At 48.1% G+C, this 26,035-nt stretch overlaps 1 protein-coding gene across 1 annotated transcript; it reads right to left on the reverse strand.

Moving 5' to 3' along the window:
- Positions 1–6,512: 6,512 nt before the first annotated feature.
- Positions 6,513–13,333, reverse strand: LOC149328319 (toll-like receptor 6). Its single transcript, XM_089558959.1, has 3 exons — positions 13,316–13,333; positions 8,656–8,832; positions 6,513–7,367 (listed from the first exon to the last, which is right to left on the reverse strand). The coding sequence occupies exons 1-3, from the start codon at positions 13,331–13,333 to the stop codon at positions 6,513–6,515; spliced, it is 1,050 nt and encodes a 349-aa protein (XP_089415085.1).
- Between the last annotated feature and the right edge of the window lie 12,702 nt (positions 13,334–26,035).

Genomic DNA, 26,035 nt, shown 5'->3' on the forward strand with positions numbered 1-26,035 from the left:
TTATGGTCATGAAACTTCTCCGTCACGCTATGGGAGAGCTTCATATGTTGACCGCGCCTTCCACGAGGCGGCGCTAAGAGTCCTGTGGGGGCAACGACGCGAGGAAGCGGGCGTCTCTACGGCCGCGAGTCTACGGGCGGAATGGGACGCCGGCGGTGCGGCAGCAACTATTTTCTCTTTTCACTTTGCCTTCCTTTGCAAAATAAGCACAGTGCACGTGACGCGTAAGCCTGCGATGCCGAAAACTTGCTGACGGGTTGACGCTCCGGCTACGGAAGTACGCAGGAAAAGGCCTCGCTGTTCTGTCTGCCGAGCGACGCCGATCGCAGCGCAACATATGGAAGCGAGCGATACCCCGACAGGAAAGCGGTGGCTTTAGCTTCGACACCAAGCATGTCCGTGTCTGCAAGAGGCATTTTGCCCTGCGCATTTAATTCGGCCTCACGAGTTCGTGATCAACGGAGAAGCAGTGTCGCCGCAACGCCAGAAGCTGAAATTCAGGCCCGCGCGCCGTCCCACGGATATTCGAAGGCCAACTAGCGTACTTGAGCACGAATCTGTGACGAAGTTGCATTTCAGACAGCTGTACTCTTCAATGTGTTTATGGCTTTTGGTGCGAAAACACCACTCCACGAGGTCAAACCCAACCAATTTTGCGGCGTCCCTGAATTTAAGGGTGCAGAAATAAAATAAATATTGCCGCGACTGGAAATTTCGAACTCCTGGCGGCGCGAACGGGACAGCTTCGCTGGCCACTGCACGAGAACAGTGTGCAATCGCAGCAGCCGATCACGCCTCATGTTGTTGTTGTTGCCTCAAAAACGATAGCACATACCCACGGTGGGAGATTGGCCAGGGTTTCGTAGACCCAAACAGGAAAAAACTAAACCGCAACACTCACGCGCTGCGCGCGTTGTACACCGCCGTCTTCAGAAACTTCCACCTTCCGAACGAACACATCAAACCAGCTTAACCTCGGTCAGAGCTTAACTTCAGAGTAATATCGTCGCCACACGTGCCAACGACCCAGCAAAGCAAAAAGATGAGCCAAACAGGCTAAACACATGCGTTCGCACGTCTGCTCGGTTTAACCATGTTAATTTTTATTTTTTGTACATGTTTCTCCGTGATTTCTATCTTTGCTGATTTTTGATTTATTGCGCGGCCGCTCAGAGCTTGTCTCTTCTGTTAGTGGGAAGCCAGCACATGAGCAATGAACAATAAAAATTCACAATTTCCTTGCACTAGTTAGCGCCTCCGTAATCAAAGCGTGACAAAGTGTTTATAATTGGCTTATGTAGTAAGAGTCTTCAGCAGCTGGCACGCCACCTCCGAAAGTGTCAGCAAAAAAGAAAAAAAAAGAGAGAGATAGTGCTCTTTCAAACTACCGGTGCATTCGTCATGTGGTCGCTTTTGCAGCGCGCACTCCAGTTCTTAAAATGCCGCCATAACGTCTTGTTTTCAGCATTATTGAGATTGCAGTATTTCTCACAAAGTAAACGCCAGCCTTAAGCAGCCTTGCGCAGTTAGATGAAAGCGAGGACTCGGCCGACACAGGCGCAACCCAGACACATATAGATATGTTACTGATCGCTACGCTAGATCTTCCAGAATGACGTCGTAGGCATGTTGCGGTAAAAATGAATGTGAAGGCTGGCTTTTTTACGAAAATCGCTTTTTTGTGAAAAGCAACGAGAGGAAGTAAGCGCGTTAACTGTTTGTTAGAAAACAGCCGCTAACAATGTTTACTAGCGGCTATCGCTGATCGCCCAGGGTTTTTAGTGTCTCGATGTTGCAGCCAAGCTTTCAGGTGATAACCAGTAAAGTATAGCGCCCATCCTAAGCCCAAATACCGATCCCCAGAAAGCACAAATACCAAGCGAATAAGAGCCTGTTGGCCGGAAAACAGCCGCTGCGAGCAGGCGCCGCGCAGCGACTCGTGCCCCCTCGCCGACAGCCGCGTCACTAGCGGCGCGCGCTGTCCCTATATGAAACTTTGGCCGGAGTTTCGTGACCAGAAAAAGCATTGAAGGACTATGGTAACGAGAAGGGTGGAGTTTTTGCAGGCTACGGCACAATCTTTTGTGACTTGTAGAGAAAGAATGGTTTAAAGCCTCAAACTATTCTGCTGTGCAGTTAAGCGGGCTGGACCAGCCGCTGCCTCATTATCAGGTTGTAGGAGCACTCAAGAACTTTGCGAGAGGACAGCGCGCCATGAACGCGGGCAGATCAGTGGAAAAGTTGCAAGCCCTGCAAGCCACTGCAAAAAAAGAAAGCATCTTTATTGACTAGATGTAAGGATTTAATATGAGGAAGCCGCGGCGGCTAAGTGGTTAGAGTGCTCGACTGCTGACCCAAAGACGCGGTTTCAATACCAGCGGGGCGGTCGCTTTTTGATGCAGGTGAAATGTAGACGCCCGCGCACTGCGCAATGCCAGCGTACCTTCAAGAACCACGGGAGTGAAAAATTATCCTGAGCCCTCCGCTACGGCGTCCCTCATAGCTAGTGCCGCTATGGCACGTTAAAGCGGATAAAACCAGAGCCAGGAAAGATTGAATAGCCGAAGAATTCCGCAGGCATGTTTCATGGCCAACATACAAGTAATTCGCATTTTCACATAGTCAAGGGTATTGGCCACTGGTCAGATTAGGTTTTAGAACAGACACATGACAACACATAAATGAGAAAGAAAGAAAAAGGAAAAAATATCCTAAGACGCACAGGGTTTTTCAGTGGTGGCGGGCGCTTCCCATTTGCACATAAAAAGCATATTTTTTTTGTTTTTTTTTTTTTGGGGGGGGGGGGGGCAAATAAAGGTTCAGTTGATAGGCATGCTAGGAGCAGTTGTTATTTTCGTGCGTCCTCCTTGTTTGCACACTATCCGAATTCAAGTACTGAAATGCATTTTCAACTAGCCTCTTTTCTTGCTTTCATTTCCTAGGAAGGTCTAAATAGTGTGACCATGGGTACAATACCCAGTCAAGGGTGAAGAACAATCCTACGTGAGACTTCTTGCTTGAATATATATAGAACGGCTGCACAGTTATCACAGTCATCCATAGATTCACAAATAAAACTTCATTATGGATGGGTGACAAGCAGGCAGACGTGATCTCAGCATTGCTCTTGAACACGAGCTTACAAGAGGTATTCAGAGGTATGGATTTGGAGCAGTTGGGCTTAAGGGATAATGCAGAATAACTCAGTAATCTTGATTCGATGATGACAGCCCCTAGCTAAGTCACTCAGGAGATTAACCGCTAAGCATGGTCAATGAGTTAGGCAGGCAAAGCAGATCGGCGGGTATGGAGAAAACCAAAATAATGTATAAGAATCTCCGAAGGCAACATCAGTTACAAGCGGTAACGAGGTGCTGTAATTGGAAAGGGAATGCGTCTACTTAGGGCAAGTAGTGACCGTAGGTCTGGATCAAGAGATTGAGATAAATAGAAGAAGTTTAGGCAGGAGTGTGTATGGCACGTTCTTTGAGATCATGAATGGCAGTTTACCAATGTCGCTCAAGAGAAAAGTGTGCAACCGCTTTGTCTTACCTGTACTCACCTATGGGTCGAAACCTGGATGCTAATGAGAAGGATTGAGATCCAGTTAAGTACTACGCAGTGAGCTATGGAAAAAAAATGGCAGGTATAACGTTAAGAGAGCGGAAGTGGCTAGAATTAGGGAGGGAACAAACGAGGCTTAATGATATCGTAGCTGAAATCAAGAGCAAGAAATGGGTTTGGGTGGGGCATGTATTGCGAAGGCAAGATAACCGATGGCCCTTAAGGGTAACGCAATGATTTCCAAGAGAAGGCAAGCGTAGCTGGGGGCGGAAGGAAGTTATCTGGGCGGATAAAATTAAGAATTTTGAGGGATAGGGTGACCGCACCTGGCAAAGGACAGGGTTAACTGGTAGGACATGGAGGAGATTGATTGAAACCACGTTTATTCCACATTAGAATGCGTCGAAGGCGCTACGGTGCAAATGGAAGATATTGAGGGTTTCTTTGGCCTGCAGTGGAGGCTGCTGCTGATGATGATTAAAATGAACGATTCTGATCACGATTTCGAAGCCCGCATGACCCTCAAATTATAATCGTTCTTATAATGTCCTTTATTACATTTTGCAGCTCATTGCAGAAATTAACCACGATGAGGTTGTAATTTCAATGTACAGGAGAAAAATTTCCACACTGTTCTATTTGCTCAACGGGAAAACTTCTTTGATGGCGGTTTTGTCCACGCACCTAACGACGGCCGGAATGCCTCAGGGAGTTTTGTGGTCACGTGACTGGTGTGAAAGTCGCGAGGCCCAATTATCTGCTGTCATTTTTCGCATTTAAGCCATTGCAGCTTAAAAGTATGGAAGCAGCTCAAAAAATATCTCAAGAAAAAGCTGTCGTGAATGCCACAGTCCAGCAACTCCTTTATTACAGATGCGAATAACACACACGGGTATCCCCAGCACAACTCTACGGGGTACACAACAGATTTTAACACGAAATCGTCAACTATCTGGCTTCAGAACAGCGTTACAAAAGCAACATGGTGCCCATTTAAAGGTGGACCCCTGCCGTTTCGCTTAAACACATACGAAGAAGAAGGGCAATGAATGCATACTTATGCGAAGACAATAACTGATGGTCATGTGCTCAGTGCGCATGAAACATGTACATTCATATCATAAAAATAAGAACGCATACCTAAAAATTTGTTTGGAAGCCAAGAGAATTTATCGCAGGTGGTGAACCAAAGGAGCACATTATGAATATGATAACAGGCTACTGCTGCAGCACAAACCACAGACAAACCCACTTTCAATACATTGTATGCCACGTGCAAATTGTACTATACCCAATGAATGGTGACAAAATGGCAGCTACGAACCCAGGCAAGCTCGTACAAAAAAATGAAAGATCCACCAGAACACAACGTACACTTCCAGAATCCGCACATGTGCTGAAGGAAAGTCCATAACTAGTATGGGAGAAGTGGGAGAATTGCCCTTCCCCTCGGTTCATCATGACGAGCCTTGTCGTCCATCGGCTCAATCAATAAACAAATAAAGAATACGCCAGTGGACACATCTTTCATAAGAGCGCCTTTGCATGTAAAGTAAATCATATGAATAAACTACAGAGTGAGCGTTACATGCACCCTTGCCTCAGGTTGCCGTAGGCGGCGTGCATCTAGGTATCCTCACTTGCCGGTGTAAAACCCCGAAGCCATAAGGATTAGTTCGGTTTTCAATTGCTTTCTTAGGTGTTTGTGATAAATGTGTTCTGCTGCGTATAGCCTAAGTAATGTAAAGTCTCGCGTTTCTTAGAAATTCTCGATACATTAGACAACATTTTCCTGCCGCTACTGCCAACTGACTCCTTAAAAATATAGTTCCCGGTACTGTACAGCAAACCATCGCGCTTGAAGTAAACAATGGAAGCAAAACTCCCGGCTACAACAATTTCCTTATTGCTATTAGCACGACTGTACACAGATAGTGCCCTAAATTAATGCGCGTTTCAGTTCGTAATCAAGGGATTTCTTCCACTGCGGTGTGATCTTGCCTGCTTGAGCTCTATACTAACGCATCATCTGCGCATAATGCTTCTCTGGTGTAATCATCCGTTAAACTAATCTTACTTTCTTAATCTTAGGAATGCATTGTAATTGCTGTCAACATTGATTTCGCTGGCTATATGAATAATTGTTTGTGTTCTCTATTGATTATCAGAACATCTTGATCTCCACGAAGCTTTGTCTATCCGTACAGAACCAGATTATCAGACGGCCGAAAATGACGGGATATGCAAGCTGGCCAGCAATAACAACTGGCAAAGTGTTTCGAACCTGTAAATGCGCTTTCTACGAGAGTGCAGTTGCAAAGATGCTGAAGTTGTCAATGAAACCTATAACCGCAGTGCTGTCCAAGAGTCATACAAGCGCTTTTTCGTAATGCGAGAACGGTTTTTACTGCCATACACGGAGCAGAATAGAAAGTATCGTTTCATTCAGTGATTTCACAGCATTGGCATCTTTGCGTTGCCTCTCCTGAAGCACAACGTTGGCGTGCCCTTCACTTTCCTGCGCTTGTGAATCTCAGTACGCGTATAGCGTTTTTCTGTACTCTCATTGCGCACGCAGAAGGCAGGATGAAGGTTACGGCTTAACCTGTAAATTACTCACGACTAACAGCAGAGGTGCAGCGTAACCTGCAAATTGTTCATAGCCGGCGATAAATTGAAATGCACAACGTAACCCGTAAAGAGTATACGCTAACATGTATGATATAACTTTATTAAGCCCATACTAAGGGATGCCAGGATTGGACCGTAGGTAAGGCCTCAACGAAGCGATCTAGTGTCAGCGGCGTGTGGACTGTAAGACGAATGGTGACAGTGTCTCACATTTATCGAGCATGTCGCTACGAAAGCAGTGATAGTGTAATAAAAGACTAGTACAACCAGCAACGGTCTAAACCTCATGAGACCGCAATACTTGGAAGAAAGGAAGTTTAGAGCCGCGTGACTACTGTTGCAGAGCAGCCTGGACCTGAAGCCAGAAGAGGTTGTTCAGTCTCGGTCGAACCGTCGGGCGGTAGCTGAACGTAGGTGCGGGTCTTGATGAGGTACGCCAGCATGGATCTCATCTCAGACTCCTGCAAGTCGGTCTTCCTTATGAACACCATGCCATCGTTTCGGTCATTCTCAAGGAGCCGATGCTGCGCCAGGTTCAGCTCAAACATGCACCAGCGACTGCGGCAGAACTCCCGGCTCAGCAGGAACAGCGTCACGCGGCTCTGCAATATAGCGCGGCAGATTTTCTCGGTGATCGGGAGGCCCGGAATGAAGTCCCGATCGGCCACGCAGAATCGAAAATTCATGGAAGCTTCGAGCTTTGGAAGCAGCACGTCTCGCACCCACTTGGCGTCCGAGGCGTGGTACGAGAGGAAGCCGTCCCACAGAAAACGTCCTGTGTGGGTCTTTCTTCGATATCCTTTAATGGCTTCTTTGAGGTAAAGCAGGCTGTACATGCAGTACAAGCGGTTTCTGTAAACGGCGTAGCCGACCAAGGAGGCGACCATCACAGAGAAGAGCGCAGGAACACCGTAAATTCTGTAGTAGTCGGGCGGGGCGCAGCCTTCCTTATTCCTGGGCACCTCGAGAACGAGCCTTCCCTCGTGCTCCTCAGGTTGCTTGCAGAGAAAGCAGTCCGTACACTGAGCAGGGTGCTTCTGTATCAGAAAAAGAAGGTTCTTCAACCTGCAGCTTGAGCAGTCCCAGGGATTCCAGTTGAGGTTCACGTAGCTGACATTGTTGATGTCATGCAACATGTCTTCGCTTACTGTGGATAGCATGTTGTGCTCTATCTAAGAGCAGGGTTTTGAGTTTAGTCATGCTAGTAAATAACGGTCCCTTCCACTCTGATATTCTATTATACGAAAGATTTAGCTCCTCGATAGGTACACCCTTCACTGCACCAAGCCGTAGTACTTTAATCTCGTTCTGAGACAGTATGAGTCGATTCAAGGAGATCAAAGCGGAGAATACTTCCGGGGCTTCGAATTGCACGATCTGGTTTTTATTTAGGTTCAGAAAAAAAAGTTTCCTGAGTCCCTTTACGTTTTCTCCGTCCAAATGCTTAATCATGTTGCGAGCCATAGAGAGGTTCTTGAGGTTTTCCAGGCATTCAAATGGTGACCCAGAGGGTTGTGTTATGTGACAGTTCTCTAGCTGAAGTGCCTCGAGCAGAGGAAATCCACAAAAGGCGCGATTTGGTAACGATCCGAGGTTGGTCCCACTCATAATTAGCTTCCGAACGCTACTGTTCAGTTGACAGTTCCTGGGACAGTACTCGAACTCGATGTCACGTGGCACATTGGTGTCGGACATGTCGAGCGTACCTAGGCGTTCTAACAAAAATATTGCCTCTGGAATTTCGGGCAATTTTGTCCCGATAAGCGAGACATACCTGAAACCTGCTTTCAGATGCCCGAAGGCAAGTAGATGCATGTCCCGTATGGGAACGTGGAAAAACTCGAAGTGCTCGATTTGCAACAAGGGTGGTGGTTTGTCCCAAAGTCCGATTCTATCAAAGTTGCATTTATAGAATAGAAAATTTTTTACAGGAGTGATGGCGCCCAAACCAAGCAGCTCTGGAGAGAATTCATACAATGTGTCTATGAACGTGACGTTCTCTGCCTCGGTCGTGACGGTGTGAATATTCCATAACTCAAAGAACGAATTTATAGTCTTGAAGAAGGAAGAGGTGGAGATGTACCTATCAGAGCCGACGAAGCCGTAGACGTGAAAGTTACATCTTTCGTCCGCTAGAGTCCCGTGGCCGACGGCGACAGCGGCTTGCGGAGGCATGCCGAACGTGCTTTTGACTGTCATCTCGCTAATGGATTGCCGCCGGTACTCAAAACCATAGATATCAATTTCGGGGGCCGAAATCGTAACGAATAGGTCCTGCTGCTCATCAATTGCTAGCGGAAAGTTATCCCATTGTCGAATCTTCACGGATCAGAGCGACAAGCAGGCGATACTACCCTGAGGAGTTTTGTTGTCCACGGGTTCGTCTGATACGAGCAGCTGTTCCATCGTCAGCGCCTTCTGGTGACCAGGAGTGATATAGTGCCCAACTTTCAGCCGTACAAGAATGGTGCAAATGGCCTGGACGTATCCGTTTTCAACGGCCACGTTGCTGCGCTTGAAGCGCTGCAGCAGCGTTGCGTAAGGAGTGATGTGGGTGCTGTTCATTGACATGGTGAGGCCACAGGCTGTTGTCGCAGCCCACAGAAGTAAAGCACCAGTTTTCATGCACATCTCCGCCTGAAAGGAAAGAATGTGAGCGTTGAGCAAACCATAACCTGTGGTCACATTGTCCTTAGGCTCCCTTTAACTGCTAACACAATGACCTCTCGCGGAATGTTTGCTGCATTACAATCTCTTTTCCGCTTATAGCTCGCAATGGGAAACTAGCGCTTTAGCACAGCATTAGGCATACGCATTACCACAGGTGCTTCAGGAAAGCGCACATTGATTTTCAAAAACAGGCTTTTAGAATTATAAAGATGACCTCTGTGGGATAGCGATACCAATCTTGGCGGGCCGCAGACAACAGATGAATCAGGTTAACTGGTAAGGTGGCTAAAACCTTTTTGACAATTAACTTTCTAACTATGTAAGAAAGTTGAGCGCCTCCTTTCAATTACTTATATTAAACTGTCGGCCCTAAAAAAGGTCCAAGCACGTGAGGGAAGTGTTTTCAAAATATCTGAGGATCACTGTGTGCTCGAAGTATAGTGACGCTTTGAAAAGCCAACAGCCTGACGCAGGCCAGCTAGCATTGCGTTTCTGTGGACACGTGTTCGTTTCAATCTTTTTAGATTCGGTTTTAAGTGCAAGACTTACGCGTTATCCAGATATTTATTTTGCCAAATTTATTTACTTTGTTGGGAATAGAATTCTCTACACAGCTGGCAAAAAGGTGTTGAAATGTGTGTCACAGTAGACACATCATTTTGTTGAAAATCACTCAGGCATAGGTCTAGATAATCAAGAGCGATTTCATGCCTACCACGCAGAAAATTCTAACAGATACAGATTTTGAAGGCGAGGAGTTTTAGGGATTTTAATTCTGCACGCAAAATACGCCATATGGTGACAAGAGCAGCTGTTTTCCATTGAGACGAAAAAGTTTCGATTTATTGGCTGGTCACGCTTACAGCCACGAGTGCCTTGAACACGTGGGGGCAGTCTAACCACTAAACACCTGTTGCAGGTTATGTTTCAACATAGCATCTGCACATCTGTAGATACGTGTAGCCGGTCGTAATGAACAGCCATATCAGCTTGTGTAATTTAGGAAACGTGATTACCTACAGAGTTATTGCTAGATAATTTTTTTTCTAAATTTTGGTGGTCTCGTAAGAAAAGATTCCCGCTTCCGAGAAACTCCTCTTTGGCTCACCCGAAGTGATCTCCCGTCACCCCTTCCTCCATGGCCAACCTGTCACGTGGCCTTTTTTGAAGCGAAAGCTTCACTACGCTAGCTGCGGAGCATTTCGCCGTGTCGGGTGCAAGCCACATCTGCGCATGCGCCGTTTCCATCGCAACGCGTTGCCATGGAAACCAGGAGGCAATCCGGCAAAACCGATGCTTGTACACATATGGCATCTTTAAGCACTTTAAAGCCATACGATTTAAATCTAAAAAATTTCTGATGGTTCCGCTTGTTTAAACCTAGCGTGTACGCGAAAGCTCCTCACACGCTGCCGAATGCGTTGTCCGTGAATTCCTGGTGAAACAGCCTCGTTGGACTCCCGAATTCTCTGAGACGAATCAGTTGGTTATTTCTCTCTCTGCCTCGTTTTCCATAAGTTGTTCCATCAGCTCAGCTATGCACCTCAGTGCGCATGCGCCGTGCTATTTCCGCGGCGGCGCGCCCTGCGGCGCTCCATTGTCAGCGTGGTCGTGCGCTCGCTTCTCGGATGCGCAATAGAAAAATAGGGGCATTGTAAGCGTTCATACTCTGTGCGGCATGAGCAGAGGCTACGAGAAGCTGCGTCGACGAATCCCGAATTCGTAGCATGCTACGAGGCCGGCCGACAACGCGATAAGGGAGGGAGGAAGGCCAAGCGTGCGGCTACGACGCCCGAAGAACGGGAAGAACGGGTCGCGAAAAGGAGAGGAGGAGCGACGACAACGACCCGCAAACGAAGCCGCCGCCTCGACGTCTGCTCAACACAGACGAGAGACACGCACTAACCACGTGATTCGTCTCAGTGAATTTGGAACTGCAACGAGGCAGGTTCACGAGGAATTCACGCACAACGCATTCGGTAGCGTGTGAGAAGCTTTCGCGTGCGCACTAGGTTTAGGCAAGCTAAACAATCAGCAAGTTATTTTCTCCTGTGTGGGGTACAGTAGAAATCAGCGGCGAGGACAGCAGCGCGAGCTGGGCAGCGAATGTCACGTGGGATCTATCACACGGTGTCACGTATCACATGGCGTGGCGTGGCTGGGGCAAGGCATTTGCTTTGCGCACGCCCGAGAGGCGCATATTTGGATGGCGCGCATCGCCTGTGTGATTTGGAAAAAAATTTGATAACCCACTGCGCTAAGGGCGACGGCGTTTTCAGAATTATAAAAAATTGATGTGGTCATTTACGGCATCCTAGAAATTTGTAATTGCGATCACACCCCTGACAGCAGTACTTACACAGTTAACTATGAGGAATTAATCAATCAGCTTGCTAGTTAACATTAGTAGCCTCTTTTCTTATATCGACCAGTGTTCATATTTGAATACCACAGAAACAATTTTGTGACCTCAAAAAGCCTATCCTTAAAACTTAGTGGCGGCGGGATTCTATTTTAACAGCAGTATATGGCGACTATTTTTTTTATCAGAAAATCATCGTGTTTAATGAATAGGAACAGCATTTGAATCAAAACTCAATACCATGGTCTTGGCGATGTTGGGAATGGGGTAAGGATGATTTTCATCATCATGTCTGACTGCCAAAAATCCATGTATATTATTTCCAGTGGTCGCCAGGGCTGCAGCAGGTTCCCTATTGAAACGCGGTGCGACAAAGTCACTGCGCAGACTGTAAACTTGGAAGAATAGCATCCGCGAACAGCGTCGTTTCCCACATCCTGCGCCGGCACGGGAAAAGGAAGCGGCGTTCGAAGAGGCTATTAGCGCTGCGAAAAAGATTGAGAACAGGCAGCGAGGGCGGATATGGGCTTGACAACGCAAAACCGCCACTGCTATCTTCGCGACAGATATGAAGGCAGTAGTTCAGGATGTGCAGACGGAACACAAGTCTTCGTGCGTGGTGCTGGAAGCACCAGCGAAAACTCTGTGGCTGCTTGAAAGGCCTTTGCAAGCGGCCCCGATAATTAAAAGCTCGCGCTGGCCATGTGGACACATAAATTTCTGGACGAAAATATTTAGCTGCATTGATTTCGTGTGCGAGCTGGCTTTGCAAAGCAATGTGCGAACCCACGTAAAAAATTAAATCTTTATTCCAGAGTAAGCGTCCATGAGGAGAGCCCATTGTTTTCACGCCAAAGCGTTAAAGGCCCCGTTCTCCTCAAAATCCGATGTCGGCACTGTCGGCGTCGCCACTGCGAGCGAGAAATCACGAGCATGGTTTTGGCAGGTGGTCCCCAGAGAGAAACCTAGGATACAGCTGGTCCACCTAGGTCACGTGAGCTTGCGGCCTCTTTACAACCTGCCCATCGGGTAGTGAAAAAACTTCCCAGCGTCAGCAGGTGGCAGTTATATTAATGATCGGCTCTCGGAAAGAGCAACCTGGCTCGCACAAGGCCCACCGCTAGGAGCACATTCCACTGCAGGGCAATGCTGCATGATTTAAACGGTGCACCGATTTGACAGAAGCGGTATGAGGATTCACAGGGATCCTGAATGCAGTGTAAAAAATGACCTTCTGCGCATATGGAAATTAACCCATTACGCTATCATGTCATGCACTTCAGGCGGGGCTGAAGGGGTGAAGACATGGCCTACGAACAATGCGTGCTTTTACGCTGCAGCCATTAGCCATGACGTTATTATGCTTACATAAAAAGAAGTAAGGCTCTACATGAACGCATTTCAGGCCGAAACTGTAATTTTAAGTTATCGGCTCTAAGCACCTCCCCCTGGCAGCAATGGCCATATTGAAGCAGCCTGAGTGAAGGCATAAAGTGACAGCGTCGTCGTGGGCAGTACCGCAGAATTTGACCGGCTTCGCCACAGTGGAAGCATAGTGGGCGGCGCAGGTCCGGAGTTCTCCACTCGTCGCATTTCCTCGGCTGTGTGCGACGCTCGGAGTACGGCCGGGTTGGGGCGAGAGGGCGGCGGTCCAACGCAGCTGGATGAGGGCGATAGGGGCTTGGGTCCCGTCGTCGAGGTGCAGGACGGCGCACTGCTGCGGCATAAGTCAAGGCTGGGGGCTGCAGAGACTGCGTGAAGGTCGGCGTCACACCCAAGGCTTGTTGAACCTCGTCCCAGATTACGTCAGTGAGTGATGTAAGCTGCGGCTCTGTTCCCGTTGGCAGCAATCGTCGGAGCTCTTCTCGCATAACTTGACGTGTAACTTCCCGCAGGTTATCGCTGTTAGCGGTGTCCAGGCAGCTTGCTGAGAAAACGCGCTGCTAGCGGTCATACTGGCGGACTCTGACATCAAGAGCTTTTTTCCATCGTAGATGCCTCTTCTAAGAATTCCGCGACTGTTTTGGGTGGGTTGTGGACGAGGCCGGCAAAGAGTTGCCCTTTAAATCCTCGCATAAGTAACTTTACCTTCTCTTCGTCCTTCATGCTCGCGTCGGCACGCCGGAAGAGACGCTTCATTTCCTCAGTGTAGACTGCAACGGTCTCGTTTGGGTGTTGTATGCGAGACTGTAGCAGCTGCTGTGCTCTCTCCTTTCTCATGACGTTTGTGAAAGTCTTGAGAAGCCGCTCCTTGAAGGTTTCCTTGTTCACAAGGCTGGCTTCTTCATTCTCAAACCAGATTCTCGCTGGTCCTTCCAAGGCGAAGGAGACGTACCCAAATTTCATGGCATCGTCCCAGTTGTTAAAGACAGCCACACGGTCGAGCTGTTCCAGTCATTCTTCGTGGTCGGCGCCAGGCGAAGCGTCGAAGGTTGGTGGCACCCGGGGCTGCTGCAGAAAGATTGGAGTCGTCGTCTGGTGCAAGCTCATGGTCGACGTTGCTACTTGATTCCGCTTCCGGGTAGGGTCCGCCAGAGTCATGAACTCAGGTGCGTCCCCTAGCAGACGGCGGCATGCGCGGTGGACTGGAGTCAGGTCCTCCTGTGAATGACTCAGAAGACTGGCGTCACGACTAGAAGGGAGTGTCCGGTGGTACATGGAAGGCTACTCAGCACCTCCATCAGAAGTCACGTTGTAGTGACGGCAGTCCAACGGTCAGGAAGACACCAACAAGACTTGCAAACGAAGCTCTTTATTTGGGCTGACTTGCGCCCGCAAAAGGACTGAATCACTCCGTGGCGGCGTAAGCAACAAACGTGCTCGTCAGTCGTCGAATTACGAATGCCCGCAGCTCGCGGCATCGCTCAATGTAAAGCCGGTAAGGAAACATCGAGGTAACAGGTCAAGACCATCTACAGTAATTTGGAAACACGTAGATGCAGCTCTTCATGGCAGTGTTCAATCGAGATTAGTCCGGTCGCTTCTGGCGTACGAACAAAAATGATAACACCCCTTGCCTGCGGCCTTGCGCGAACGAAAGGACACTACAATGATACGTGGCACTATTCACCGCCTGTTGACAGGAGGTATTCCGGGGCCTGAATGGGGACAGTTGGAGATAACAGTTCATGAAGATACGTAAGTAGTTTGCGATTCAGTGATGACATTGCTTTGCTAAGTCACTCAGGACATGAACTACAAAGCATGATCAATCAGTTAGACAGGCAGATTAGAACGGTGGGGTTACAGATTATTATGCAGAAAACCAAAGTAATGTCCAACATTCTAGCAAGGAAACAGCAGTTCGCAATTGGTTTTGAGGTTCTGGAAGTAGTAAGAGAATATGTCTACTTAGGGCGGGTTCTGACCGCTGATCCGGACTATGAGAGGAAAATTAACTAGAAGAATCATTATGGGGTGGAACGCATATGGCAGGTTTTTTCAGATCATAAATAGCAGTTTGCCAATAACCTTCAAGAGAAAAGTCTACAACAGCTGCATCTTACCGGTACTCACCTATGGGGCAGAAACGTGGCGGCTAACTAAGAAGGCTCAGCTGCAGTTAAGGACGACGCCGCGAGCTATGGAAAGAAAAGTGACAGGTGTAACGTTAAGAGATGGGAAGCCGGCGAACTGCGCGAGGGAAAGACGTGGGTTAATGACTTCCTAGTCAAAATTAAGAGGAAGAAATTGGCTTGGGCAGGTCATGTAATGCAAAGGGAAGATAACCGGTGATCTTTAAGGGTAACGATGTGGATTCCAAGAAGAGGCAAATGTAGCAGGGGGCGGCAGAAAGTTAGGTGGGAGGGTGGGACTAAGAAGTTTGCGGGGATACGGTGGCCGCAACTGGCAAATGACTGGTTTTTTTTTGGAGAAACACGGGAGAGGTCTGTGCCCTGCAGTTGGCGTAGTCAGGCTGATGATAATGTTGGTGATGAATGGGCCTGAATGAAACAAGTTACAGTAAGAAAATTCGTTTATTTGCACGATCAATTATTCAAACCACATGTCAAGTACCAATCAATTCTCTTCAGTGGTGGATCGGCGTATCTCGGTCCCATACCGAGGTTTAGAACTGCCGAAGAGAGCGGGTTGTGCAGATATTTGCACTACGAATGCTAGCGCCTCCTAGCTGGTCTTTTCTGCGCACTATCCTATTCTTCACTACCTCCTACTGATTCTCTTCCGCTGCAGTAAGGCGGCTTTCTTTCATCCCACACAAGTAATGTAGGGGACACGGTAAAGGCAACCAGATCCTGTGCGATGTAAGTGCTCGTTAGAGATCACCAGGTGTTCGAAATTATTTCGTGCCTTCCACAGCCACATCTCTTCCTCATCATTTATTTCAAGTTTTCTCCTATCCTTCACCACGCGGTTAATGTTTATAACGAGAAGTGAGACAGATACTGCGCCATTTCCTTTGCTGAAAACCAATATTTATCTTTTATTGATACACCGAATAACCAACAATGTTAATAGATAGCTTAAGCCATATACCAAATCTCTACATCAGAGTTCTCAAACCCAAATTATTTTTATAACAAGCAGACTGATGTTTTCCTTATGCATTTATCGCCACATTTCAAATTGTAGTAGCGCTAGATAAGGTAGCGCCCTTCTGTCCTCATTCCTTTTCCTAAAATGCTAACATTGACAAAAATGCGTCGGTCGGCTACTGAGCCGGAGTTCCTGAGTTGGGGTTCGAAACGCCAAAGGCGCCCTTATGCTGTGAAATGTCAGTGCAAGTTCCTCAGGCGGTCGAAATTATTCCGGAGCCCTACACTATGGCACCTCTTTCTCCCTTTCTTCTTTTACTCCCTGCTTTACTTCTTCTCTTACGGCGTGGTTGGGTTGTCCACCGAGATGTGACACTGCGCTATTTCCTTTCCTCCAAAACCAACCAACCAATTACCAAAAAGCCAAACTTGCAACAATGTTCGACCGCCTCGGTGGTTGAGGAGTTAAGGCTCTCGTCTACCGAGCCGGAGTACCTGGTTTCCAACCCGACCGCGGCGGCCGCGTTTCGATGGAGGCGGAACACAAAAGGCGCCCGTGTGCTGTGCGATGTCAAGGCTCGTTAAAGGTCCCCAGGTGGTCGAAATCATACCGAAGACCTTTACTACGGCACCTCTTTCTCTCTCTTCTTTCACTCCTACCCTCCTGCGTTCCCTTACGGCGCGGTTGAGGTGTCCACCGAGATATGTGAGACAGATGCTGTTCCATTTCCTTTCCTCAAAATCCAGTTTAGCAACTTACCAATTTTACGACAATGTTGCAGCAAGTATGCTGCCTTAGTAAATTCAAACGCACCGTGCTGTTCGCTCAACAGTTATTGCTGCACCGGTATGACCGGCTGATGCAAGTCTATCCGTGTGTTTTACGACATTTACCTCATGTGCAGGATGTCTGAAAGAGTTCTGATGCTTTTTTGTACACACGCTGATTTTTTGACCACCCTCTCGATATGAGACCCTCAGCTGAGAAGTGTGGATGTAATTGAAACCGAAATGTCCGCACCGTGCCTCACTCCTACTTTCTAATTCTGTGGGCCATCCTGTGCCCATAAGACTTAACTTCAGACTTGATTCACTTGCCGCCGAGAACATCAACCTATTTTCAAATGTCCTTTACCTTCTGAAGCAAGAATTTAGCCATTATATATAAAAAAACAGTACAAGGAAATCCGCAGCTTTCAAACGGTTGCATTGCTTATCAAAAGTATTTACTGCTGATTGCGTGAGAGCAACTGCTTCATTAGAGTATTTCCAAAAATTGTTCATTGCGATACCTCTTTTTCACGATCTTTGAGTCTACACAGCCGCGAGTACAACAACGCTGTCTGTCCTCTTGGTTAAAAAAAAGAACTCAGCCCATTATTGCCACTGTCATTGAGCGTTAGTTGAAGATATGGAGCCCGGATTTAGCGGTCACTCGAAATTTCCTTGGTTGAAGTTGTGCGTGTGCCGTCGCACAGCCTCTAAAATTCAACACATCGATGTAAGTGCTTTTCACAGCACAGGAGTGATTTAGTAAAAGGTTTCAAATTATTAAAAAATTGACTTCTAGTTTTTATGTACATAGGAAAGATTAATGAAAGAACAATATTATATTTGCTACCGTATACGAGTGTCCCTCAATCTCGCGTTACAAAGTGGTAACTGTCGTAGAAACACCTTTCTTTTGGGCCTCGCTCTTGCACAGGTGGGGAGGGGGGACGCAAAAATTGGTTTAAGTAAATGAAACACACCGCGCCTGTCTCACGTCCGGTAGACAACTCAAGAGCGACGTCAGGGAGGAATATTGTACTCTCTGAAAAAAAAATCAGAATGACTGCTATAACAGAAGGTCCGTAATTATTTTCCACTACGCAGGGTTCCTCATTGGCGCTAGTTGCTCCACTAAAAAATGAAAGTGAAAGTTCTTTTTGAGAATTAAAGAACGCAGTAACTCTCTCTTCTTGATGAGCCGCTGAATCGAATCGTGAAGGAAAGAATGAAGCAGGAAGTGAAAGAAGGAAGAGAGAAAGGGGAAGTTTTGTGTACGGACCCCGATAAAATTTCGCCACCTGGGGTTCCTCAACGTGTGTTCGCCTCACACACTACACGAGCGGATTTACAATTCGCCTTGATTGAAGCATGCCTTCATGGCAGAGATGAAATCTGAGTCCTCCGGCTCAGCAGCCGAGTGCCCCGATCGCGGACACTGCGTCTACTGGCGGCTGGCGAGGGGTGCCACGCGGTTGTTTGAAATGGAAAGCGACCCGGTTGAGGAAGTCACGGTGGTGAAAGTGTCCGGCCCCTTAAAGGAGAGCATAGTGAAGATATGTGCGGTTGTTTCGTATTTTACTCTTAGTATGGGCTGGTCACTTTCCATTACATTTATTTTCTAAACCTCATGGGCAGCTTTACTGATTGTGGGGCAAGAGATTTGCTCACATGGACTGCAATTAGTTTGCGTGGTTAGGCTCGTCGAAGGGTCACATTTCATGGGATAAAAATGCAAGCATGCGGTATGGCATTTAAAGAAGCGAAAATGACACCTCAAGTAAAGAAAGCATTTTGTGCACGTCCATGCGTGTTCAAGTGCTGTCACTAGAAAGCAGACACAAGATCGTTCGAGTCGCGCGAGGAAATCGCAGATGGCGACGGAGCAATGGCTGAACAATATACGGACATAATTTTCGTCGCAGTCATCTGTGCGAGATGACGGCCGAGAATGTATTTCGGCATAAAGTCTCGTGAAATCCGCCCTTTCTAACAAAATAAAAAGGTATTAACAGATTAGCACTGCCGCGTCGTAGTCAGAAGCCACGCACTAATTTCGAGGATTGTTTAACAGAGAACATTTGTTTATTTTTCTTTATGAATTTATTTGTGTACGCCATCGTAAACGCTAGCTATCAGTGATGTCAGCACTCTTTGTAACCGCCACCAAAACCAATTGTTTTTCGCATTAAAAAAAGACGCGTGTAAAATTCGGTGGTGACCCTATTTCGACTGAGACGAAGGGCAAACTACCGATTTCGAAACCAGTTGCACGCGGCTGCAAGTATTACTTGTAAATCTGGCAGAATTTCCCGCCTGAAACAAAGTGATAAAGACGCGAACCGCTGCTTTGATAACATGCAGACCCACATATTTGCGGCAAAGCCTTTGCATGACATCATTTGCTCCTAATATAATCTTCTATCATAATCTTTGCATGACATTAATTGCTGTGTATCCTGGCGTGTTTATTTAATAAGAACAGCCGGGAATGTATTGCGTTTAAGGCATTTAATTATGCGCGGAACAGATTTTCAGTAGTGGCTCTGAGTACAATCAGCGTGAAATGAAATGCGAAGCACGGAAAACCCGGCCAAAGATCCCACTTACGCATCAGCTTGGCGACAGGAAACACAGGCGCGCCCATCCGGTTTGCTGTTTGCTGCATCCACCCCATCCGGTTTGCTACATCCGGTTCTGTTTTCTTTGACGTTCTTGCTCGCGTTTCGCCACTAGAACGCCACAATCACTCTTTCAACGCAAGGAAACTTGCGCAGCGCGGTTCCACTGGCGGCAGTGGCTCTGGCCCGCGTGGGAGAAGCGGGCGCTTTGAATTTGCTTCTGTCATCGACGTGTTATTGCCGTCTGTCTGTGATTGGAAGAAATGAACGTTGGCCGGTTCACGGGAATTAAGACAAGAGGTCCACGGCCGCCTGCAACGTTGCTACCGTCCGCATTATTTGTCCTTCCGAAGTCAAACGTGCGTGTAATACCTAAGGAAAAGTGGACTTTTTTCCACCTGCAATTCTTTCACCCCTTCTCAACTTATGCATCATGGCACACTTATCGAATTTAAAAAATTGGTACTTTCTCGGTGCGCCATTGAAAAAAAGAAAATACTTTATTCAGGATAACTATATGGATGCGCGAAACCTCGGCATCGGGCACACAAGAGATACTCAGGGAGGCGCCGTCAAGGGGTGGGTCCGGTGAGGAAAAGGCAGCTGTCCGACAATGAGTCAGCACTTCGTGAAATCGCCTCTAGCGGCGACCACCGCTGCCAGTCGCCGAGGGATACTCTCTTACAGCCGGGTCCCAAAGTCCGAAGTCCGTAAGCGCTCCCACTCATCTTGCACAGCGGCCCACAAAGCATCCTGGGAGCCAGCCTGAAGTACCCCCGCGAAAGGGTTTGTTTGTTTGTTTGTTTTGTGGGGTTTAACGTCCCAAAGCGACTAAGGCTATGAGAGACGCCGTACTGAAGGGCTCCGGAAATTTCGACCACCTGGGGTTCTTTAACGTGCACTGACATCGCACAGTACACGGGCCTCTAGAATTTCTCCTCCAAAGAAATTCTAGCCGCCGCGGCCGGGATCGAACCCGCGTCTTTTGGGTCAGCAGCCGAGCACCATAGCCACTGAGCCACCGCGGCGCCCCCCCCCCCCCCCCCCCCCCCCCCCCCCCGCGAAAGGGTCTTCACCATAGAACCCCACACATTCTCCATTATATTTATGTCAGCGCCTTGTGGAGGCCACTTCAGCAACTTAATTCCCAGAGATTCCAGCAGACAGGTAACTCACTTGGCCGTCTGTATGGGGCCGCGGTCCTGTTGAATATAGTAGAGCTCGTCGGGAAATGGGCCGTCCAGGGCGCAGGGCACCACGACGCTCTGGATGACGTCGCGGTAAGCTGCGGCATCAAAGTTTCCGTGCAGGCGAATAAACGGTCCAAGGCCGACCGTGCACACCGCTCCGCATACACTGACGGAGCAGCGGCCGTTGCTTGCAACGCGATAGAAATTATTGGGCTACAGCCTGTACCTAGGAAAGTAACCGAAGATTTCTTGGCTATGATATAAATTTGCAATCACCAGACACGGCTAAAGTGCCTAAACAAAAACGCAGCGCAAAGAGTATACAGATAAGGATCAAATATCGATAGGTCCCAAAATATAACACAAACTTCTTTCCGCGTAGCAATTGTAAACATGACGGCTATCGCATTGAAGGAATTCTACCCAACATTTGGCAGAGTCTACATGCTCACATGGCAAAAAACACGCACCTGGTGTTTACAGCTCTCCAAATTCGCTGACGCTTTCACCGACGTGTTGAAAAAGTTGAATCGCCAGACAACATCACGCTGCCCCAGTCCTCCACCTTCCATGATGAGTGGTCTTGCGCAAATGCAAGTCTTGCATTTCTGTTTACCTCTGAGACGGCCTGCTTCTGCGACGCTACTGGGCTTCGCAGAGTAGCCTCTTGCAGGCGACGTCTAATTGTCGACGAGGTGACACCCAGCTGGAAAGTGCCCTTAATCTCACGAGCACTACTACTGGGGGTGTCGGCTGCTGAGGCCACAATAAGCTCGTCTTGTTCTTTGATTGCCACCCGCTGTCTGTGCACACTGGGCAAGTTAGTGAGCCGTCCCTCATGACGGTATGCCTTGCAGATTCTGTTATTTGTCGACAGTGGTCGACCCATTTCCTTTGCAATGGCACGTTGTTCCACACCATGGAGGTAAATGGAAAACATTCGCTGTCTATCTTCCGTGCGGACGCTTGGCATTGTCGCTTTCAAATGACGCGTCGAAGATCGGTTCAAATTTTATTACGGTCTTCCCGGCGGCAATAAAGCTACTCTCACTAACAGGACAGGATTGAATGCTGGGCGGTCGAGCTGGTTCTCTTCAGTCATCATGGGATTCATTGCGATTGCAGACGAAGGGAAGCAATTGAGAACGGCGCACACAGCATAATGCAAGTCGCTATCTGCTTCGTTGACTGCTCGGCTAGCTTTGTGGATTTCATAATCCCTCACCACCAGAAAGAAGGGATTCAGAACCGCGATCTAAACCCGACCAGTTTTTATTGTTCGCTTTGCAGCCAGACGCTGATAACAAGACGATGACGGAAGCGAACTTATAGCACTGCAGACAGGCGAGCCAAGAACGCTCGCTTCACTGAACAACGCGGGCCAGAGCCGCTGCCGCCAACGGAACCGCGCTGCGCACTCTGCAATGCGTTGAAAGAATGATTGCGGCGCTCCAGAGGCGAAACGCGAAAAAGATCGTCGAAGAAAACAGAAGCAAAAGTATCGCAAACTGGATGGGTGCGCCTGTGTTTCCTGTCGGCAGGCTCATGAGTGAGTGGGATCTTTGGCCGGGCTTTCCGCGGTTCGCATTTCATTTGACGCTGATAGTACTATCGGGGACAAAAGTGGTATACTCAAGGCGGCGGGAGTGTGAGCAACGGAAAACTGCGCTGCAACGCCATCTACTGGTGGCATCTCGGGCCCAGATAGCCAATCTGTGACCGTTATTATCAGCAGGTATCTCGCTTGGCTCGTTTCAACGTTTCAAAAATGATCTGCTTCCACGGCAAGTTAGCCACACGCGCGCGGGCATTTGACCGCATCATGACGGTGCGCGCGCCGGCTCTCAAGCCTTGAACGCGTGTAAAGAAGAAGACGCAAAATGAAAAGAGGGCCACCAGATTGCTACTGCTGCGGCGCCGCTCGGCATTTTGGCGAGCAAAAGCAAGACACACTGAAATGAGTGAAGAGACATGCCTGCTGATAATAAAGGTCACAGATTGGCTGTCTTAGTCCGAGATGCCGCCTGCAGATGGCGTTTAAACGCAGTTTTCCGTTGCTCCGGCTCCCGCCACGTGGAGTATACAACTTTTGTTCCCAATAGTACCTATCTTACACAATTCATTCCAGCTCTCGGGGAGGCTTAATACACGCATTTTGTCTTCATATGTGGAGATGTGTTATCCGTCGCAGCGAAGTTATAAAATAACTTAGCTCGCGCAATATCCAATACGTGAGTTCTTATTTTTGTTTTTCTCTATAGTCTCGGCAACAAATTTTGTCTGCTTTATTACACAGTGCTGAGAAAACCGATTAGAAGGTTGTGCCGGAATGTAGCAGCTGTGAGCCGAAGACCAGCTGCACAGCACTTGTTGCTGCATGTTGTGACATGCGGCGGAGATTTAGGAAATACACAAAAGCAACATATTTAGGCTAGTATTTTGCACAAGCTGGGTTGGAGATATTATATATGCCCGAAAGCTGCTCTCGAAAAGTCGTGTATGTGCTCTAAACCCGCTTGAAACGAGTTATCTATATTTTTATAGCGCAGTCCCACGCCACACGCAGCTCCCGTTTACGTAGAGCTCAGAAGCAGTGCCTTTTTTTCTTGTTTCCCTTGTACAGCGGGGCAGGCGGCATGTAGCCACGACGCTTTAACGATGGTCACATGAGCAGGAAGACTGGGCCCTAGAATCGCTGCCTTCCACGGTTAGCCAACGCTTCAGGTCTTGAAGTCCGACCACAATGCAACGATCCTTCTGTGTAGCGTTAGCGTCTCGTCTACCGGCGTACCTGGAGGCGAAATTTTGGCTCTTGTTAGGTTTGGCTTATCTGGTCTAACGTCCCAAGGAGACTCAGGCAATGATGGATGCCGTGGTGAAGGCTTCCGGGCAACTGCGACGACACGGAGTTCTTTAGATTGTGGCGGGGTGACTCAGAGAGACGGAGATATCATACCATGTCAGATCGCAGCGTTCGCGCCGAAATATCTCCTACGTGAGGATGGCTGGTGACCAATGACTTGCCGCGCTTTGGCTGTGATTTTCAGATTAATGCACGCTGCGCCGCCCGTTCCTAGAAAGGTGGGGAAGTCGCTACGGTCCCTGACCCATTGCCCGCTTTGACCCGCAGTAGGTTCCCCTTTCGTCGAAGAATACGACGATCAGCTCCGGACAGTGGGTAACTAGGGGTTTAATTCACGATCATCCCACACAACCGTCTGAAGACTGCAGTTCTTATGCCCTCGTGTGTTCGGTCGCCCTCTCCTGTGTTCACCGACCGAGAAATCCGGTAGACGAGATGCTGAGGCGACGCCGGATAGATGCTGGCTTGTGTTATGTGCGCCGCGGAAACACGTGCGCCCACCCGACAGCCTCTGGGAACGCATCGGAGTGCCAAATCCCGGCTCGACTGCAGTGCCACTCACCGCCCAATGCAGCGAAGACGTCGCGCAGCGGAAACGTTGAGGGCCCTGGCAAGCAGAGGGCCCACTGTGACTTCGCCTCGCCGCCTATGGGGGGTGAATTTTTAACTTTGTCTAGCACCAGTAAACATCCAGTTCGCCGTTGCTCAATTTCATTACATTTGTACAAGTTGCGTAAAGTCCATAGCGTAAATTTGACGCGTCTGAGCAATTACGGCCATGAGAGACACGTCTACTAAAATACATTTGAAGCCTTTGCGAGCTGAGAGTGCTTTTGTCCTTTCGGGCCGGCCTGGTAAAACGATGATTTTTGGCACAGGCGCCGGCCTCGAGTCATGCTCAGCGGCGCCTCGTTGCTGTCAGCAGCGAGAGGCCAGCCCTGTATCTCAGCTTGGTGTTGGCGCCGTCTCCCTTTCGCAAGTAAGAGGTGAAAAACGATGCCGCAGTGGAGAAATAGCCACGGCCTCCGTGTGTTGTTTTCAAATATGAGGAGCAGAGTTACTACAATAGAAACAGTGGATCACCAACAAGCCCGCAACGTGTTTTATTAAGCGAAGACGGAGCTTTGAGATGGTGTGAGTTGAGATGCTGTAAGCTACAGGTGGGAATAGCCTGGCGGTTTCTGCCTGCAATAGCTCCACCGCAGCGACATCTACAATAACTAAATCACATAACCCGGCACCGAAGTTACAAACACAAATAATAGTCACTCCTGCTATCACCATGTGGAGAATACGTCCGCAAGCGTAGCACGGGGCGGCAGGAAGTTATGTGTGCGGATGAGATTAAATGGGAGGGGTTAGTGTGGCTGCAGCGTGCAAAGGCCAGGGTTAACTGGTTGGACATGGAGGTGTTCTTCTCTCTGCAGAGGGCGTAGTCAGGCTGCTGCTGATGATGATTACAATCAACGCTTCTGGTGACGATTTCAAAGCGCGCATGACCCTCAAATTATAATCATTCTAATATTGTCATATATTACATTTTGCAGCTCATTGCAGAAATGAACTACGATGACATTGTAGTTGCAATATACAGGACAAAACTTCCCACACTGTTCTATGCGCCCAACACGACCACTTTTTTTTTACGGCCGTTTCTCCAAACACTTAACGACAGCCAGAATGCCTCAAAGGGTGTTCTGGTCACGTGACTGGTGTGAAAGCCGCGAGGCCCAATTATCTCCGGCCATATACCGTTGTTCAGCCATTGCAGCTTCAAAATAGAAAAGCAGCTAAAAAATATTAATGAAGAAAGAGCCGTCGTGAATGCCACAGTCCAGGAACTACTTTATTACAGATTCGAATAATGCACACGGATATCTCCAGCACAACTCCACGGGGTATACAACAGATTTTAACACGAGATTGTCGACTGTCTGGCTTTAGAGCAGACGAAAAAAGTAATACTGCGCACATTTGAAAGAAGGACCCTCGCCATTTCACGTACACGCTTGCAAAGAAGAAGATCAATGATTGCATACTTATGTAAAGGCAAAAACTGATGATTATGTGCACAGTACGCATTGAACATGTACATACAGATCATAAAAGTACGAATACATATCTAAAAATGTGTTTTGAAGTCAAGAGAATTTATCGAAGGTAGTGAACGAAAGGAGCACGTTATGAATATGATGACAGGCTTGGGCTGCAGCCCAGACCGCAAACAAACACAGCTTCAATACATTGCATACCATATGCAAATTATACTGCACGCATTGTTGACAAAATGACAGCAACGAACACAGGAAAGTTGGTACAACAGAATGAAAGATCTACCAGAACACAACGTACACTTCCAGAATCCGCACATGTGCTGAAGGAAAAATGTCCGCCACTAGTATTGGAGAAGTGGGAGAATCACCTTTCCCCCCGGTTCATCACGACAAGCCTTATCGTCCATCAGCTCAACAAATAAAGAATAGGCCGATGCGCCTATTTTCAACAATACTTTCCAGTATTGTTGAAAATATCACTATCATCCCTCCAACAATACGGCCCAGCAAGAACAGCGGTGTAATACTGCCTCGGCATGTAATGTAAATCGTATGAATCAACTGAATCAAAGGCAGCATAAGCTTTCGCAAGCGGCTCATCTCACGCCCTAAGTAAGACCCCTCACGTTTCAAAAAGCTTTTCGAACACCCGTATACCTGATAGAGTACACTTCGACGAAAGGCATGAGCAAATGAGCGAAAGTTCTATGTCCCACTCCTTTGCGGGTTTGGTTGAGTGCTGGAAATCAGCATCTCTCTTTTTGGGAAGTGTTTTCTTTTTTGGGGGGGTGGGGTGAGGTGGTGGGCGGGGGGTTG

This window comes from Amblyomma mixtum, chromosome 9 (genome assembly GCF_055824585.1).
Source record: "Amblyomma mixtum isolate Tamu chromosome 9, ASM5582458v1, whole genome shotgun sequence".
In the NCBI taxonomy this organism is placed as follows: domain Eukaryota; kingdom Metazoa; phylum Arthropoda; class Arachnida; order Ixodida; family Ixodidae; genus Amblyomma; species Amblyomma mixtum.

Bases quoted from the DNA above. Each gene is read 5' to 3' on its own strand.
- LOC149328319 (XM_089558959.1), bottom strand. The intron at 7,368-8,655 runs GTACGGCTGAAA...CCCTGCTCTTAG, and splicing joins AGGCCATTTGCACCATTCTT to ATAGAGCACAACATGCTATC.